General features: G+C 45.0%; 1 protein-coding gene across 3 annotated transcripts in view; it reads left to right on the top strand.

Moving 5' to 3' along the window:
• The window catches only part of NPHP4 (nephrocystin 4), a 323,852-nt gene extending 309,815 nt beyond the window's left edge, over positions 1–14,037 (top strand). For all 3 annotated transcript variants that reach the window (XM_040429459.1, XM_040429453.1, XM_040429446.1), the window contains exons 28-30: positions 1,926–2,105; positions 10,930–11,070; positions 12,879–14,037. In XM_040429459.1, the coding sequence (XP_040285393.1) occupies positions 1,926–2,105; positions 10,930–11,070; positions 12,879–13,049 (492 nt within the window). In that variant the 3' untranslated portion in view covers positions 13,050–14,037. The remainder of the gene's footprint in view (positions 1–1,925; positions 2,106–10,929; positions 11,071–12,878) is intronic.
• Positions 14,038–19,757: the final 5,720 nt, after the last annotated feature.

The following is a 19,757-nucleotide window of genomic DNA, read 5'->3' as shown; positions in this document are numbered from 1 at the left end:
GCCTGCATCTCACCTTTTGATGTCTGCCCATAACATTTGCCTACCCTGGGCTTTTTCAGCCTTTTCACTGTGACATTATGTGGATCCAGATTGCCATCCACATGCTGTCTGGCTTGAATGGTGGATCGTGACTTAAATACACCTACAGAAAAATTTATCATGCAAGGAATTTTTAAAGTTAGCATTGCTGTAATTTGTACCCAGTTTATCGAATGTCGAAGTTTGATACCTTTGATGCATCTTCAAGTCTAAGGGCTCATACACAAGAACATATTTTTTTTGCAGACCGTATACAGAACCATTCATTACAATGGGTCCGAAAAAAATATAAAAATAAAGGAAGTTACTCCGTGTGCATTCCATTTCTGTATGTCCGTTCTGCAAAAATGTTTTACTTCTCCTATTATTGTCCACATTACGGACAAGGATAGTACTGTTCTATTAGGGGCCAGCTGTTCCGTTCCGCAAAATATGGAATGCACATGGACGTCATCCGTATTTTTTGCAGACCACAATATACCGTATTTATCGGCGTATAACACGCACTGGCGTAAAACACGCACCTTCATTTTAAGGGAAATTTCAGGAAAAAAAATTAAATTTCAAATTGTACTGCTATGGGGTGGGGGGATCTGTGGATGGAACTGTTATGGGGGGGATCTGTGGATGACACTGCTATGTCATCCACAGATCCCCCTCATACCAGTGTCCATTTCAAATTGTACTGCTATGGGGTGGGGGGATCTGTGGATGGAACTGTTATTGGGGGGGATCTGTGGATGACACTGCTATATGTCATCCACAGATCCCCCTCATAACAGTGTCCCCCAATACACCGGGCCCCGCCGCTCACCGAAGTATTTATAAACGTGAATCCTTATCCTGTTATTAAGCTGCCCTCTCCCATGTTCCCATGTCCCCCCTGTATCCCCACAGCACTTACTTAAGCAGCTAAGCTTCCATAGCAGGCAGGGCGGATGGCAGCAGTAACGTCACTCACTGACGTCGCGCGTCTGCTCCGCCTGCTTCATTCATAAAGGGGGCGGAGCAGGCGCTCAACGTCAGTGAGTGACGTTACTGCTGCCACCCACTCTGCCTGCTATGGAAGCTTAAGTAAGTGCTATGGGGATACAGGGGGGACATGGGAACATGGGAGAGGGCAGCTTAATAACAGGATAAGGATTCACGTTTATAAATACTTTGGTGAGCGGCGGGGCCCGGTGTAAGAGTACAGTGACTGCACCGGGCCCCGCCCCTAGTTACGGACTCCAGCCCCTCCTCTCTCCCGGCTCATACAGCACAGTCTGTGATGCTGCATCTTTGCCGGGCCGCAATGAATATCGGCGTATAACACGCATACATCATTTGGCCCCTATTTTCAGGGGGAAAAAGTGCGTGTTATACGCCGATAAATACGGTACATACGATCGTGTGCATGATCCCTAACACTTCTGGCTTGAGAAGTTACTTTTTCTTTCTATACCTCACCTTTAGGCTACATTCACACGTCCGTGGTGTGTTGCGGACCCGCAAATTGCGGGTCCGCAACACACCAGCCCGTCACCCCCATAGAAATGCCTATTCTTGTCTGCAAGCTGCGAACAAGAATAGGACATGCTCTATCTTTTTGCGGAGCTGCGGACCCAAAATCGGGGCCGCGCTCCGCAATTGCGGCTGCAGACAGCACACTGTGTGATGTCCGCATCCATTTCGTCCCCATAGAGAATGAATGGGTCCGCACCCGTTCCGCGAAATTGCGGAACAGATGCGGACACATTTTGCGGACGTGTGAATGGAGCCTTACTGGAGTAAGTTCTGTAAATCGCATCTATGAAGTTATGGAGCATCTCATTGAGGTATTAACCCAAGAGGATGTTACAAGCGGCAAATAAACCCTTGTTTTTGTCTTTTTTTGCCCCGCTTAGGTTGACCCAGAGAGTGTATTTGTGCTGCCTCCAAATGGAATCCAGGATCTGCATATAGCAGTGCGTCCTCAAAAGGCCGGAAGCAAATTCATCTATCTCAATTTGGTTGATGTTGATCAGCATCAGCTTGTAGCCTCCTGGCTGGTCTGTGTACTAAGCCGGAACCCAATCATTTCTAAGGTAAGGCAGAAGGCTAGGGCTTCTTGGCGACATTGAGACTGCAAATGCTGCAGTGCCAGTTACAACTAATGGTCGTGAATTCGTTTTTGCTGTTTGTGGGGTCGGCAACATGTGGATTGCAGCAAGACCAGATTCACTATCATTAGTTGTGATACAATAGCACAACACTGCAGTTTTATGTCGTGTGGAGCCATAGCCTAAATAAAAAATGAATGCTATGAAATTATCTTTATTGCACTCTCCCAGTGATCTCCCAGTGACTAAATGACCAATTCATTAGACTTCTCTGACCTCTGCTTCGGTCTTTAGGCTTTACTTTGGCTTGTTCTTGTTCCTGATTTCAGATGCCCTATCCACTTCCATGCTGGTTAGCTTCTTCTCTCATCTTCCCTTTCAAATATCATCTTTGTCTTATTCAACAGACCAAAGGTTATGAACACCTTTGGGAGCAATCTTTCTCCTATTATAGATAAATTCTTATCAAACCGATAAAAATATGGCTTAAAGCGCATCTGCCAGAAGATTTGTCCCTATGACACCGGCTGACCTGTTACATGTGCACTGGGCAGCTGAAGGCATCTGTGTTGGTCCCATGTTCATATGTGACCGCATTGCTGGGAATAATTATGTTTTTATATATGAGCCTCTAGGAGCAACTGCCATTCCCTCTCCACTCTGGTTGACAGGGCCAGGGTTGATGATGTTATTTCAAAGTGCAGAGGGTGAGACAGTTGCAGAGAGAGCAGAGCCTCTAGGTGTAATGGTAAAGCCCCCGTTGCTCATTTGAAAATATTAAAACATCATTTTTCTCAGCAATGCGGACACATCGTATGAACATGGGACCAACACAGATGTCTTCAGCTGCCAAGGGCACATGTAACAGGTCAGCCAGTTTCATAGTTAAAAATCTGCTGACAGATGCCCTTTAAATTAGTGTTCATGAGCTTTCATGAGTTCAGAGATATTATACATCTGGCCGTGAGAGCGGCAAATTTTAAATAAAGACCAGTTACAAAAATGATTTTTAGCCCAACATGAGTAAAATCTGTCCTAGAAAATTGCTACTGAAGGCCTTTAAAGAGGTTTTCCAGAAACCATTATTTTCTTTTCTAATACCTGCTGCCCACCTCTTCCTGGTGCTTAGATCCTCTGCGCTGCCTCCACTGTGTCCATGTTTCAGTCCCTGCTGTGTTAATATCCGAATCTTCATGGGCATGGTCACATGCTCTGCTGCAGCCAGTAAGTGGCTTCAGTGGTGACGTGGCCACAAGTGGCACATCACTGCTGAATCCAGTCATTGGCTGCAGTGGAGCTTGTAACCATGCCCATGCAGCACCAGATGTAAACATTGCATGGACCACAGATGAGGATACATTTTCCATTTACGGAGTCAGGCTGCAGGCATTAAATAAAAATTAATTATTCCTGGAAAACCCCTACAAAAGTCGACTTCATTTAATTTGTGACATCTATACAATCCTGTTATTTGGCATTCCAAAAGAGTAACCCAGAAGCATCAGGAAGGGGGACGGGGCTGTCCTCACGTTCAGCTTTGTAGGGAACAGTGTCAGCCAATTAGCACTTTGGTGCCCCAGCTTCACCTGCCCCCACACCCAACCCCGCTTATATTGGTCTTTATTGAGTTAATTTGTTGTAGTTATACTTTTACAGAGGAATAGTACAGTTTCAGCAAAAACATTTATTTGTGTTAAAGGAAACCTTATCTAATCTTCCAATCAATTTTTAAATCACTTCCTCGCAGGTTTCAGAATCTCTGCTTGCTGTCATTCAGGATACAAATCTGTAGTGGTGCTGTGATGGACCACAGGTGCCATTTACTTACACTGGAACTACTGTATGAATTTCCTACTGATGCATTTGTCTATCTAAAGTCAATTAAAGGGGTATTCTTATCTGAGCAATTTATGGCACAATGTGCTCTGTATTCACTTCGGGTCTCCATTTTTGACACAGGATCAGATCCCAGAGGTGGGACTCACACCTATTGGCATACCCTGTCAGTTTGTCATAAATGTCCCAGATGGGACAACCGGTTTAACTGTTGTCTCACTTAAAGGAACACTCCAGGCAAAACTGGTACGCTGTGTTAAAGGGGTTTTCCTAGACTTTTAAACTGATGACCTATCCTGTGCATAGGTTATCACTATCTAATCGGTGGAGGTCTGATCTGGACCCCCGCTGTTCAGCTTTGAGAAGGCACTGAGGCTCCTGTGATCTCCGTGACCACCTCACAGCTTACCAAGCACAGCGCTGTACATTGTATAGCTGCTGTGCTTGGTATCGTGCTCAACCCCATTCAATTTAATGGGGCTTATTTGCAGCTAGGCCACATGACTGATGAACATGACATCACTGGCCTAGGAAAAGCTGTGAGAAGGCTGCGGCGCTACTGTGAGCAATGGTGACTTCTCAAACAGCTGATAAGCAGGAATCCTGGGTGTCAGACCCCCCACTGATCAGATACTGATAACCTATCCTGAGGAGAGTTCATCAGTTAAAGTTTCAGAAAACCCCTAGTGTAGGGCCTGAGATGGTGGAGCATTACACAGGGACTCAAAGAACACCAAAGAAAGAATCCATGTGTCATACTCCACCCCCCGAGGCCCTACACTAGGCATAACACAGTGGATCAGCTTTGCCTAGACCAGTGGCGCACACGTAAGAGGGGGCATTCAGAGCCCTCTCCGTGGACACACACACAGGGCTGGCTGTTATGAGCGCTGCCATCAATACAGATCGAAGCGCTCACTGCTGGGGGGCTGGCGGTCCTTTCATTCACTAACCGCAGCTCATCTTCCCACACTGTATCTCTCCTCCAGGCCTGGCCCAGCAGTGACGTCATGACCTCAGTCAGCGCTCCTAAGCAGTATGATGTACTGTCACACATCGCGCTGCTGTGTAGGAGAAGCTGGGAATCAGTGGGCGCTTCTCCTCCTACAAAGCAGTGCGATGTCTGGTAGTTTCATGCTGCTGTGGAGCGCCGGCATCTGAGCATCGGAGACACCAGGTGATTATTTACAGTTTTTTTTTTTTATATCCTCGAAAGGGGGCACACAATCTGGCATAATTACTGTGAGGGGGCACACAATCTGGCATAATTACTGTGAGGGGGCACATAATCTGGCATAATTACTGTGAGGGGGCACATAATCTGGCATAATTACTGTGAGGGGGCACATAATCTGGCATAACTACTGTGAAGAGGCATATCTGGCCATAGCTACTGTGAAGGGGGCACAATGTTGATATTGCTACTGTGTGCTGTAAATGGGCAAGAGTTACTATGTGTGTATAATTATGTTTCGGGTGTAGGTGTGGTCTAGTATGAAAAAAGTTGCCGCACATGTTGTTCCTCTTTGTGTTTTTCAAAAGTTGGGAGGTATGCGGCTCTCCTGTGCTCTAGCAATGATAGGTATCTGAGGGGGCCACTTGGGAGTCCTAATACTGTGTGAGGGTCCCTTACACAGTATAATGACTCCCAGTGCCCTCCCCCCATTCATTTTTCAGGTTAAATTGCTGGGGTTGGCACTTTCTGATAAATAGGTAGGTTTTGGGTTGCATTTTGGGCACCCTGTCACAGCCTTTGGTTTGCGCCGTGACACTGTTGCCACACTTGCGGTTGCCCGTGGCAATGTGTTGCTGTGAGAGCATGCGGTGGCAGTGTCTCGGCCTTCTGGGTGATTGCCGGGACATGGTTGCCACGCATGCTGTTGCCGGTGGTAACGTGTGGTTTAGTATGCTTGTGTGTGCACTTCCCCTTTAAGTTGTAGCCTCCCTCTGTCTGGTGCTGTAAGGGTTAACTCCCTGACTGGTTGTGGTCACTTGGCTTTTATCTTCTGTGGTTTCCTGGCTGGAGTGAGTTGTACTTCAGCTGTCGTTGGTGCTGGAGCTCTGCTCCAGTCCAGGGTGTTCCATCTGTCCAGTGAGGGCCACCCTTGTGGTCACAGATGTTCAATGTTATCCCGGTGTCTCCTTCCCTTCCTGTCCCTATTTGTATGGAGTGGCTTATGTTCAGGGTGTTGGTATGTCTAGTTTGGTGTTACATGTCTGGTGGTGTTTGGTGTCCAGCAGGTTTGCTAGACATTCCTCTGTTTCATGTTTATTGCAGCTTTGGGTGTCCTGGGTTCCTGTGTGGTTTGTGGTGTGTGCTGTGTCCTTAATGTTTGTGTGGACAGCAGCACTAGTGCACGGGTTCCAGTCAGTGTGTCTGTGGCAGGTAAGTGTGCTATGGGTTTCGCTTACCTGCCATCTCCTTATGCTGTATGTGTTCCCCTCTCCTTGCAGCCTGGCCTCAGATAGAGACTCCTGTTCCTCCATTACTGGGATGAACAGGTTGTCTCTTCCCGGCTCCTTGGTGAGGGATTACCAGGGCGACTTAGGGTCTCTAGGAATCCTGAGTATGAGTCTTCCTACCATCGGGGTCCGCTCACACGGTGAGGAGTCAGGGAGAGGATTAGGGACGCTGTAGGAGGTGACCTGCTCCCTTATTACTCCTTTTTGGCCAGGCTGATTCCCTTTTACCCTTTGACACCGCACGGTGGGGGGTTTCCCCCACTCCCCACCGTGACACACCCTGTCTTTAAAATGGTTTGTCACCACTAGCCTAGACTGTTCCTTTAAATCATGGTCTAGTCCAATCTACCAATCCTATGATAGGCATAAGGCTATCCTTCATATAAGATAGGGCCAGGGACTATTAATAGGATTCAGATATATTGGGCAGACTAGATGGGCCAAATGGTTCTTATCTGCCGACACATTCTATGTTTCTATGTTTCACACCTAATAGAGACAATGGGGCACATTTATTAAGACCTGCAGGCCCACCCCCTTCCCCACCCCCACACTACACCTACAATTTTAGACCTGGCGTGAGCGGGGAGAAGTCGCAGATAGCGGCGCAACTAACCATTTTGCTGCCATCTGCACCTGAAATACACCTAATTTAGGCATATTTCAGATTAATAAATGACCCCCAATGTGACCTAAATAGAGACAATACATCGTCACTAAAATGTTTCTTTTTAACAACTGAGCTGTTCTGATATATAACCCCCTTACAATTTTGTATAAGAGAATCTGTGTAGCCGCCTGGCAGCTGAGCAGCATTTCTAATTTACTAGCTCATAATTGTCTATGAAGTTATAGTGCATCTGTGACCTATCTCCAGTCTGCAATAAATCACACCGGGCTCCATCCATCATCAAGATTTAATTCTGCCTTTACTACCCTCTCATGGATTGTATTACAAAGTTGCAGAAGTTGTTAACATAAACTTGTTCACTTGTTCCTTGCAGCCCATTCATTATCATTGGCATCATCAGAGTATTGAAGTCATGGCCAGACATTAAAGCCCCTTTCACACGGGCGGAATTCCGCGCCGGTGCAATGCATGAGGTGAACGCATTGCACCCGTACTGAATCCGGACCCATTCACTTCAATGGGGCTGTGCAGATAAGCAGTGATTTTCACGCATCACTTGTGCGTTGTGTGAAAATCGCAGCATGTTCTATTTACGCATGGGGCTGCGTGAAAATCGCAAGCATCTGCAAGCAAGTGCGGACGCGGTGCGATTTTCACGCATGGTTTCAATGAGATCTTCTATCTTCATTCAGCAGGACCTGCCCTGATGTCACCGCGCTCACCACATGGTGAGAGCGATTACGTCATCAAAGGTCCTTTTGCAAGTCCCGAAAGAAGAAGAAAGAAGACGATGCCGGCTGCGCGATCAAGTGGATAAGGGGAGTTACATTATAATTTTTTTTTTTAACCACTCCAGCGCGATTGTGCTATGCATTCTGTATTCAGAATGCTATTATTTTCTCTTATAACCATGTTATAAAGGAAAATAATAAAATCTACACCTAACCCGAACTTCAGTGAAGAAGTTCGGGTCTGGGTACCACATTCTGTTTTTTATCACGCGCGATTGCGTTAATAAAAACTGAACAACGCAAAATGACTGAAAAATTACTGAAATTGCGTGCGCACTCGCGCGGGTTTCCCCGCAATGCACACGGGACGCATCCAGAGCAAATCTGGGACGCCAGTATGAAAGAGGCCTAAGACCATTCAGTGCTTTGTGTTCCTGGCCAGTGTACATAATGATTGTCCAAAAGATAAAAAATAATCAAATCTCCGTTTCTTATACAACTAACCAAATATCTCTTAAAGCTCTCCTATGAGTACATATTCAGGGGCGGATTGGCCATAGACCCTGCAGGGAAATTTCCCGGTGGGCCGATGCCCAGGGGGCCTCCCAAGCTCTCCTGATGGCCACAGGCCAAGTCCATGAAGATATGATGCTCAACAGCTACAGGTGCCCTCCTGAACGTAACTGTATTGTCGTCCACAGGACATGATACAGTTAAATACTGTAGAAAGGGTGGCAGTATTTTGTCCTGCACTGTGGTATTTGATTCTGGTGGAGCGGTACTTTGTGCTGCACTAAGGTATTGCTGGCCCTGTCTACTTCTGTTGCCCCTTACTATTTGTGTTGACCTTCCCTTCTTATGTTGCCCCATCTTCTATAAGTTTATCCCTGCCTACAACATGGGGCCACTTTTAGGTTTTTTTCCAGGGCCACTTTAAGTTCCTAATCCTCCCCTGTACATATTACAATTCTTTGTTAGATGATACAAACTTTCTATTGGAATTATTTTACCCCTTAAACACAGCAAAGATGTCTGTTTTTGATTTTCGTTTTTCACTCTCTGCCTTCTTGGAGACATAACTTTTTTATTTTTACTTTCACATAGTTGTATGAGAACTTAATTTTAGCTGAAAGTTGTACTTTCTAATGGCACCATTTAATATTGCATATGATGTAATGGGAAGCTGTAAAAATTCAAAATGGGGTAATAATGGAAAAAAATGCAATTCTGCCATAGTTTTATGGGTTTAAACTGACCACTTACTGTTATTCAGTACAATTACAGAGATACCACATTTATATTTTTTTCTTGTAATTCAACAATACTTTAAAAAAAATAAAAACTTTTGCATCGTCCTATTCTGACCCCCATAACTTCTTTATAGTTATGTCTACGGAGCTGAGTAAGGGCTCATTTTTTGTGGGGTGATCTATAGTTTTTGTTGATCCCATGTTAGAGTGTGCATGACTTTCTGATCAGGTTTTTTTTTTGGATGTAAAGGGATGAAAAAGCAGACATCCATTATGATTTTGTTAAACATGTGATCATTACATTGCTTGTCCCATAGACTGCAATAAATTACCATTGCAACCTATGGGAGTTGCGCTATGTTCCTATGGATCTCTGCTACCTACAGGCCTTCATAGGAACTATTGATGTGGTAGCCCTCCAGAGGGACTATGGGTACCACAAGAAATGAACGACTCCCCCAATTTCCACACTGGGAAGCCGTTGAGGCCCTGGTAAAGCTGCCTCAAATGCTGTGATCCTAATTGACCATGGTATCTGAGGGGTTAAATGTCTGTGATCAGCCTGATATGTTGGCAGGAATTAGGGACGGTTCAGTATTAGATTTTTTAGCACCTACCAATGATTTGCATTTCCCAAAGGAGATCCATAATGACAGATGGTAGTTTTAGGATCCTCCAATTAAAGATCCCTTGAAGAGTCTACCTGTATAGAGATGTTACTGAAGGTCTTGGCTGCTGTACTGCTTTAAAATTTTGAGCTATTATTTTGCATTATGATAAATGACTGGAGTATTCTCCCTGAAAGGGATTATTACAAGCTGACATATATAATTTTGCTTGGCTATTCATTGTTAAAACTATTTGAATTAGTATGTCGAGCGCCAGATCCTGGGGGAGCAGAAATGAAACATTACAATCTGAAAATATTAAAGCTCTAGTGTAATTTATTTCTAAAAGTGCGGTGCTAGCTGAATAAGGCGCCCAGCTATCCTAATGGAAATGAATTCACAACTCCAGTCAATCGCTTTGTAGTTGTTAATTAGATTTAAAGGCTAGGTCTAACTTCACCATCATTTTATTTTTCATTGCATGTATGATGAAAAAAAAGCACCATTGTACATTGCATTGATTAAAAATTGCTTTAGGTCTATGGCCACCTTACAGACTTATGCATCGCCATGGTGACAGACTACAAACAGATCCCTGTGTAGTCTGGTCGAGCTGTCGCGCTCCTTTCCATTTGTCTCTTACTTCTTGCTAACATACATTTGGTAGATTATTAAGAATTGGGGGATAGAAGGAGGGAAGTATGAATCACAAGGAAGGACGATCTCTGGGGCTCCCATGAAACATCCAGTTACGCGTTTCGGACAGCAAAAACCACAGCACCGTGATATGATTAAGGGCACACACGTAGTTTTTGCTGTCCTAAACATGTAAGCATCTCACATGGATGATGTTTTTTCTTGTGAATAATAAAACTGATGTTTAATAGGAGTGCTGGAGAATGTCTATTCTTCTGTTTCTTGTTCGTGTGAACCTGTTTCCGGCTCGGGGGTTTCCATTTCCCCTGCTAATCACCCCGGACAGTGGATCTCACTTGGCAAGCTGTGCCTTGTGTTTTTTCAGTTAGAAAGTATGAATACAGGAGCAGTCTACATAGGGTTGTTTTTTTTTTAATACTTTGTAACCATGGAGACACATAGATCTACCTAGCAGCTGAATGCAGTAACCGTTAGGAGATATTTTTCTTAATAAAGGCTGTTTGCAAAGTTGCTTTGTTATATTTTGGTAGATGTACTGGAGCAATAGATAATGGTGCAGTTGTACATTTAAGAGGTGCTAGTCGAATGTTTGCTGTGTAACCACATAGCTGATCCTGCCTTATGTCTTCATAGGCTTTTGAAATAACAGTGTCTACTGGAGAGAAGGGCTGTAACAAAAGGATAACTTACACTAACCCCTATCCAACCAGGAAAAGATACTCACTCCATACCAACAGGGCCGATCTTCTGCAGTTCAAGGAGAACACCTTTGAGGTAATGGTTACCACAGCCTCAGCCTACTGAGAACCAGAAAGTCTTTGTTTTGTCTTCGGTCACAATTCAGGAGTAATTTCCTAGTTTCAGCTTTATCTGGGAAAACTGGGTGACAAGCAATTTGACTGTCAATGTAGCTTCCAAACAGTATCCACACTTTTCTAGTTGTACATCTTGGGGCCAGGGGCGTAGCTAAAAGCTCATGGGCCCTGGTGCAAGAGTTCAGCTTGGGCCCCCGTCCCTTAGTGCTTGTTGGCAAGGGGCAGGGGAGCACATAGCCTTCCTGCTGCCTGAGGCAAACATTGAAAGGGCACCCCCTCATGCCAAATTCTTAACCTAACCCCTTCCCTCCAGCCAGAGGTGTAAATTGACCAGCATGCACTTTCTATAATGCCAGTGTCTTATGTGGCACAAGGGTTTTTGGGCCCCCTCAGGCTCCTGGGCCCGATAGCGACTGCTACCTCTGCACCCCCTATAGCTACGCCCCTGCTTGGGGCATAACTACAGTGGTGCAAAGGTTGCAGGTACACCCAGACCCTGGAGCCTAAGGGCCCCCCAAAGGTCTCATTACTCATACGAGGCGATCAGTTGAAGGGCCAGATTTTCCCCTGTCGCCCAGGAGCTTCTCCCCTGTGCACCCCCCACATACATATCACATTATTAATCCTACCAATTTGGGATCCTAGGAAAGCTTTGTGTAAGCTAGGACAGCAGTAGTGATTTTTATTCCTGCTTTCCCAGAATGGTGCGTTCCCAGTTATCCTTACAGTAATACTGAATTTCACATTACGTAACCCTTCTGCCCACCCACCCCTCCTGATAAAGAAGTATTCACATCTTGTAAAGGATATGCTATCACTTTATGATTAGGGGGGACTCCATCTTTGGAGATCCTCACTGATCCTGAAAAGAAAGGGGGCGCCGTGCTGGTTCAAGTCAATGGGTGGTGCTCAAATTCCTGCACTGCCGGATGGCCAGGAGCACTGTGGTACAGGGAAAACTTAGATAAGGAAGCATCGCTACACCAGTGCTGTGGACTTCTCATTCTCACAATTGTCGAGGGTCCCCAGAGCTCGGACTCCCATGGATACAAAGTGATGGACTGTCCTAGAGTAACTATCAGTTTTATTAGACGGGGAATACCCCTTTTAATGTCCTTAATTTATTTCAAGGAGATGCGGCACCAATTTTGCAAATGCTTCTTTTTAGATAATATGTAAATGAAAGCCCCCCTTTTTATGCAGGACTGAATTAACGCAGTTCTAGTGAACCAAGAATGGGGCCGATAACTCTCACCATTGTGCTCCGCTGCTTAAATATTCCATCTGCTCTACCTAATTAAGACATTCTAATTGCAAGCTACAACAGGTCATCCATACTCGCCGCAGAGACTTGTAAAGCAAGTGATACAAATGCGCGCCGCGAACGCTCGCAGGAAGCGACTTTGAGATTAGTTAAATCAAGGTCTTCAGCACCTTTTAAATCAATGTGTATTATAAAGTTGCACTCTACTGTAAAATAATAATTTACAAGTTCAACAAATTTACGTGTCCTCTAAATGTTTTTTTTTTTTTAATTTGGAATGCATAGAGGACGACCATAATGGGATCATTCTACATGACAGAGCAGAGGTTACTTTTACAGACGATACTTCCGAGTGCTTTGGATAACTTACTGAAGCGCATGATCTATTGACAGTGTTTATTTTCAGCTTTCAGTCTACCCAGGGAAACATTGTATCAATTCCTTAAATAATGACTGTCTTAAAGCCACGGTAGCCTTCAACAACTCTGATCTGTTTCCTGTAGGTTGGCGCTGGTGAAACGTACACGATTGGTTTGCGCTTTGCGCCTAGCGAGAGCAGCGGGCAGGAAGAGATTCTCATATTTATCAATGACCACGAAGATAAAAATGAAGAGACGTTCTGTGTGAAGGTCAACTATGAGCAAGCAAAAAAGAAAGGTTCTTTGAAGGTGTAGACTGAAGGGGTTATCCAAGAGTCTAACAGACCTCCCAGAGTGGCCGACCCGCAGTGGAGATCATACTTACCTGGTTCCCACCACTGGGTTCGGTGTGTAACACTCCTGGAAAAGCTCTTCCTCTCCCTGCCATACTGAGTCCAACATCCATCGATGGGGGGACACTTGACCGCTGCAGCCAATCACAGGCTGCAGTGGTGGCCTTTTCCCCTTGCGTCATGACAAGTGGCCATATGACCAAGGGTAAAAACTGGAAATTCAGCTTTTACCTGGATTCTTGATGGCTTATGTCCCAACCACCAAAGTTTCACTTACCTCATTGCTGATACCCCTTTATGCTCAAGCAGGTCTCTGTGCCCAGCATTACTACCTTATTGACAATGTCCTCAAACACAGGAGTCTGTATAGAAATAACTCCTCCTGTTGGTTGCCACGCCTTATTGCACTGTATGCTGACACTGACCAGCAGGGGGAGATATTGTCTATGCAAACTCCTGGGCATCTTGAAATAGGGTTGTATCAGATTAGAAAAAACACAGCTGCTTTCTTCCACAGGTTGTATGTGATATTGCAGATCAGTTCCATTGCAGGGAATTTGGCTACGTTGCAGTGCCACACAAAACCTGGGGACAGGTGTGGTGCTGTTTCTGGAAGAAAACAGCCATGCTTTTATAATTCTGGAAAATAAATTTAAGGCCACACTCTTGGGATAGTGATTCCTGGAGCAAGCTTTGAAGCTCAGATCTGTTGTAGGTTAGTGGGGGATTTCAGAATCTGTGATGATGAGGCAAGTTGAAACTTTGGGGACGGTTGCCCTATGGTGAATAACTTTGAGAAGTTTAACTGTACTCTGTTGATTTTTAGGCGTATATGTGTTGTGTGGTTTTCATTGCACTTTTGTTTCTTGCAAATGATTAAAAGTTTTATATTGTATAAATATATATTTTTATAAGATTTATTTAACTTTATAATTGTTGAAGTGCTCACTTTGTCTACAGCGTATAAAATAAAGTATTTTACAATTGTGTCACAGTTCAGTCATTTATCCCTTGATATATGGACATAGTCCATGCTGTGGGTTCTAGTCAGAGTGAGAAGGGAAACCACAAGGACGTCAAATTTTACTAGCCAGTATGTGAATGAATACCAGGCAGCCAGACACTGCAGCTCCTATATGCAGCAGTGTACTGGTAATTTTTAAATAATTATTCATTTGCATTAAAAGAATGACCGAGTTTTGGTAAGACTATTGATATGTCCTAGAGAGGGGGCTTGACATCCACTGATGGCTAGAACGAGGAGAGAGAAGTGCACATATTGCGGTCTCTCTCCTTACTACAGACAGGTTCAGTAGAAGTCTATTGGCCCATCTTGATTCCATCCTATCCAGTGAAGAGAGAGAGTGCGTTAGGCTACTTTCGCACTAGCGGTTTTCTTTTCCGGCATAGAGTTCCGTCACAGGGGCTCTATACCGGAAAATAACTGGTCAGGCATATCCCCATTCATTCTGAATGGAGAGTAATCTGTTCAGGATGTCTTCAGTTCAGTCATTTTGACTGATCAGGCAAAAGATAAAACCGCAGCATGCTACGGTTTTATCTCCGGCGAAAATAACTGAAGACTTGCCGGATCTGTCTTTCCGGCCTGCGCATGCGCAGACTGGTAAAAATGTGAAAAAAGATACAAGACGGATCCGTCTGTCCGCATGACAAGCGGAGAGACGGATCCGTTCTTGCAATGCATTTGTGAGATGGATCCGCATCCGGATCCGTCTCACAAATGCTTTCAGTCACATCCAGATCGGCGGATCCGGCGGCGACGAACGACGTTACTGCCCGCCGGATAACACTGCCGCAAGTGTGAAAGTAGCCTTACTGTATGCAAGCGCTTCTCTCTCATCGATATAGCCATCGGTGGGGGTCTCAGCAGTCAGAACCGCACCCATCAGAAGTTTTGCTATTCCTAACATATCTAAAGTTTTACCAAAACTCTGTGACCCTTTAATGTGGCATCCCACAATTTCATGCTTTTGACCAATGGGAATGGTCTCTGCAAAGTTGAGTGACAACCCTGTAGGTACTGGAATGGTGGTCACTAGTGGTTTTCCTCACTATCTGTTACTCATGTAGGTGACCAAGAAGAAATTGCAATATATTAAGCAAAAGTAGATCCAACACCAAGGTAAGTTGGACCTGTCTCAGGATATGTCACATACACGCCAGGCATGGCTACCGATATCTAGTAGTAACCACTTTGCATTACTAAAGGGATACTCCACTCAAAAACAAATTTCTTCATTGTAATTATTCATTAGTAAGTTTTTCAAACTTCTTAAGCTGCACTGCTTTCCATGCAGCATAAAATACTACCTCATGTTAGGACACCAGGAAGCCACTGCTGTAAAGAAAAAAAATCACTGGGTTTTGGTAAGATTATTGATATGTCCTAGAGACCTATCAAAAGATTTAATAAGTAGGGGCCTGACTGCTAAGATGCCCACTGATAGCTAGAATGAGGAGAGAGAAGTGTGCATATTGCGGTCTCTCTCCTTACTGCAGGAGACAGGCTCAGTAGAAGTCTATTGGCCCATCTTGATTCCATCCTATCCAGTGAAGAGAGAGAGTGCGTTAGGCTACTTTCACACTAGCGGTTTTCTTTTCCGGCATAGAGTTCCGTCACAGGGGCTCTATACCGGAAAAGAACTGATCAGGCATATCCCCATGCATTCTGAATGGAGAGTAATCCAGGATGTCTTCAGTTCAGTCATTTTGACTGATCAGGCAAAAGATAAAACCGCAGCATGCTACGGTTTTATCTCCGGCGAAAATAACTGAAGACTTGCCGGAATGCTGGAAACTGCATTTTTCCCATTAGGAATGTATTAGTGCTTCAAAATCCCGGAATGCCGGATCCGTCCTGCGCATGCGCAGACTGGTAAAAATGTGAAAAAAGATACAAGACGGATCCGTCTGTCCGCATGATAAGCGGAGAGACGGATCCGTTCTTGCAATGCATTTGTGAGACGGATCCGCATCTGGATCCGTCTCACAAATGCTTTCAGTCACATCCAGATCGGCGGATCCGGCGGCGACGAGCGACGGAACTGCCCGCCGGATAACACTGCCGCAAGTGTGAAAGTAGCCTTACTGTATGCAAGCGCTTCTCTCTCATCGATATAGCCATCGGTGGGGGTCTCAGCAGTCAGAACTGGAATGGTGGTCACTAGTGGTTTTCCTCACTATCTGTTACTCATGTAGGTGACCAAGAAGAAATTGCAATATATTAAGCAAAAGTAGATCCAACACCAAGGTAAGTTGGACCTGTCTCAGGATATGTCACATACACGGCAGGCATGGCTACCGATATCTAGTAGTAACCACTTTGCATTACTAAAGGGATACTCCACTCAAAAACAAATTTCTTCATTGTAATTATTCATTAGTACGTTTTTCTAACTTCTTAAGGCTACTTTCACACTAGCGTTCGGGGTTCCGCTTGTGAGCTCCGTTTGAAGGCTCTCACAAGCGGCCCTGAACGCATCCGTCCAGCCCTAATGCATTCTGAGTGGATGCGGATCCGCTCAGAATGCATCAGTCTGGCAGCGTTCAGCCTCTGCTCCGCTCAGCAGGCGGACCCCTGAACGCAGCTTGCAGCGTTCGGGTGTCCGCCTGGCCGTGCGGAGGCAAACGGATCCGTCCAGACTTACAATGTAAGTCAAAAACACAGAAATGAAGTGGCAATTCTGGAGGAGCTGCTCAGCCCCTGACACTGTGGCGTGTCTATTTAATGGAGGAGCAGCCCCACCGCATGTGGACCGCAATAATCGACTAACCCCAGCAAAATATGCATACAATGGAGGACGTCGACGCGGTCCACATGCACCACAAGAGCAAACTACACAGAATGTAGTAAATAAACATAGGAAACAAAGAGAGGATTTGCACCAACAAGAAATGCTACTGACTAAACAGGGGAGTCATACATGCAGGTATTAAAAGCTGAGACTTCCGCCAATATGTTCCAGTAAGGAAGATATCAGAGCCCATCACTGCACCACGTCACGGTCACTCAGCATGGCAGAGGGTCCTAGCCGCTGCTCTAACTATGGTGTGAACACAGTCTGGGGGTGTTGTAATTCAGCACACAGCCAAGCCTCCACACAAAGGCCCAGCATGAATACTGTGGCAGTGCAATGTGAATGAGGCCAGGCCGTGAGCCACACCTATACCAGACCATGTGATGGAGGTTACCAGGTGCAACAGAGTGTCCAAACACACCCAAATCTAACAAGACAAAAACACAGAAATGAATTGCCACTTCATTTCTGTGTTTTTGTCTTGTTAGATTTGGGTGTGTTTGGACACTCTGTTGCACCTGGTAACCTCCATCACATGGTCTGGTATAGGTGTGGCTCACGGCCTGGCCTCATTCACATTGCACTGCCACAGTATTCATGCTGGGCCTTTGTGTGGAGGCTTGGCTGTGTGCTGAATTACAACACCCCCAGACTGTGTTCACACCATAGTTAGAGCAGCGGCTAGGACCCTCTGCCATGCTGAGTGACCGTGACGTGGTGCAGTGATGGGCTCTGATATCTTCCTTACTGGAACATATTGGCGGAAGTCTCAGCTTTTAATACCTGCATGTATGACTCCCCTGTTTAGTCAGTAGCATTTCTTGTTGGTGCAAATCCTCTCTTTGTTTCTTACAATGTAAGTCAATGGGGACGGATCCGTTTGAAGTTGACACAATATGGCTCAATTTTCAAACGGATCCGTCCCTTATTGACTTTCAATGTAAAGTCAAAACGGATCCGTTTGCATTATCATGAACAAAAAAAATAAAAAAAAAATTTTTTTTTGTTCATGGTAATGCAAACGGATCCGTTCTGAACGGATCTAAGCGTTTGCATTATAGGTGCGGATCCGTCTGTGCAGATACCAGACGGATCCGCACCTAACGCAGGTGTGAAAGTAGCCTAAGCTGCACTGCTTTCTTCTATGCAGCATAAAATACTACCTCATGTTAGGACACCAGGAAGCCACTGCTGTAAAGAAAAAAAAAAAATCACTGGGTTTTGGTAAGATTATTGATATGTCCTAGAGACCTATCAAAAGATAGGGGCCTGACTGCTAAGATGCCCACTGATAGCTAGAATGAGGAGAGAGAAGTGTGCATATTGCGGTCTCTCTCCTTACTGCAGGAGACAGGCTCAGTAGAAGTCTATTGGCCGATCTTGATTCCATTATCTAGTAGTAACCACTTTGCATTACTCCACTCAAAAACAAATGTCTTCATGGTAATTATTTATTTAGTAGGTCTTTCAAACTCCTTCTTAAGCCGCACTGTTTTCTGTGCAGCATAAAGTACTACCTCATGTTAGGACACCATGAAGCCACTGCTGAATAAAAAAAAATTCTGAATGCTTGTGGGAAAATATTCTATGGACATATGAGACCATAGTGGAATCTTTTAGCACAAATGCACAATGCTATGTCTAATACAGGGATCAGCAACCTTCAGCACTCCAGCTGTGGTGAAACTACGACACCCAGCATGCACATTTGCTTAGCTGTTTTCAGAACTCCCATAGAAGTTAATTAAGCATGCTGGGAGTTGTAGTTTCACCACATCTGCAGTGCCGAAGGTTGCTGACCCCTGGTCTAGAGGACCTCACACCAAAACCTCATTCTAAGGCCCCTTTCACACGGGCAAGTATTCCGCACGGATGCGATGCGTGAGTTGAACGCATTGCACCCGCACTGAATACCGACCCATTAATTTCTATGGGGCTGTTCACATGAGCGGTGATTTTCACGCATCACTTGTGCGTTGCGTGAAAATCGCAGCATGTCCTATATTCTGCGTTTTTCACGTAATGCAGGCCCCATAGAAGTGAATGGGGTTGCGTGAAAATCACAAGCATCCGCAAGCAAGTGCGGATGCGGTGCGATTTTCACGCACGGTTGCTAGGAGACTATCGGGATGGAGACCCGATCATTATTTTCCCTTATAACATGGTTATAAGGGAAAATAATAGCATTCTGAATACAGAATGCATAGTAAAACATCGCTGGAGGGGTTAAAAAAAATAAATAAAAAATTTAACTCACCTTAGTCCACTTGATCGCGTAGCCCGGCATCTCCTTCTGTCTTCATCTGATCTCTGTGCAGCAATAGGACCTGTGGTGACGTCACTTCGGTCATCACATGATCTTTTACCATGGTAATGGATCATGTGATTACCGGAATGACGTCACCACAGGTCCTGTTGCTGCACAGAGATCAGATGAAGACTGAAGGAGATGCCGGTCTACGCGATCAAGTGGACTAAGGTGAGTTAAATTATTTTTTATTTTTTTTAACCCCTCCAGCGATGTTTTACTATGCATTCTGTATTCAGAATGCTATTATAATTCAATCTACAGAACACCGATCCCAAGCCCGAACTTCTGTGAAAAAGTTTGGGTTTGGGTACCAAACATGCGTAATTTTTCTCACGCGAGTGCAAAACGCATTACAATGTTTTGCACTCGCGCGGAAAAATCGCCGGTGTTCCCGTAACGCACCCGCACATTTTCCCGCAACGCCCGTCTGAAAGAGGCCTAACAGTGAAGCATGGTGGAAGGAGCATCATGATTTGGGGCTGTAATCATTGAGGGAACAATGAGTTCTAAGGTGTATAAAACATTTTACAGCAGAATGCAA

Source organism: Bufo bufo, chromosome 1 (assembly GCF_905171765.1).
Source record: "Bufo bufo chromosome 1, aBufBuf1.1, whole genome shotgun sequence".
Lineage (NCBI taxonomy): Eukaryota > Metazoa > Chordata > Amphibia > Anura > Bufonidae > Bufo > Bufo bufo.
This window is presented reverse-complemented; position numbering and strand designations above follow the sequence as displayed.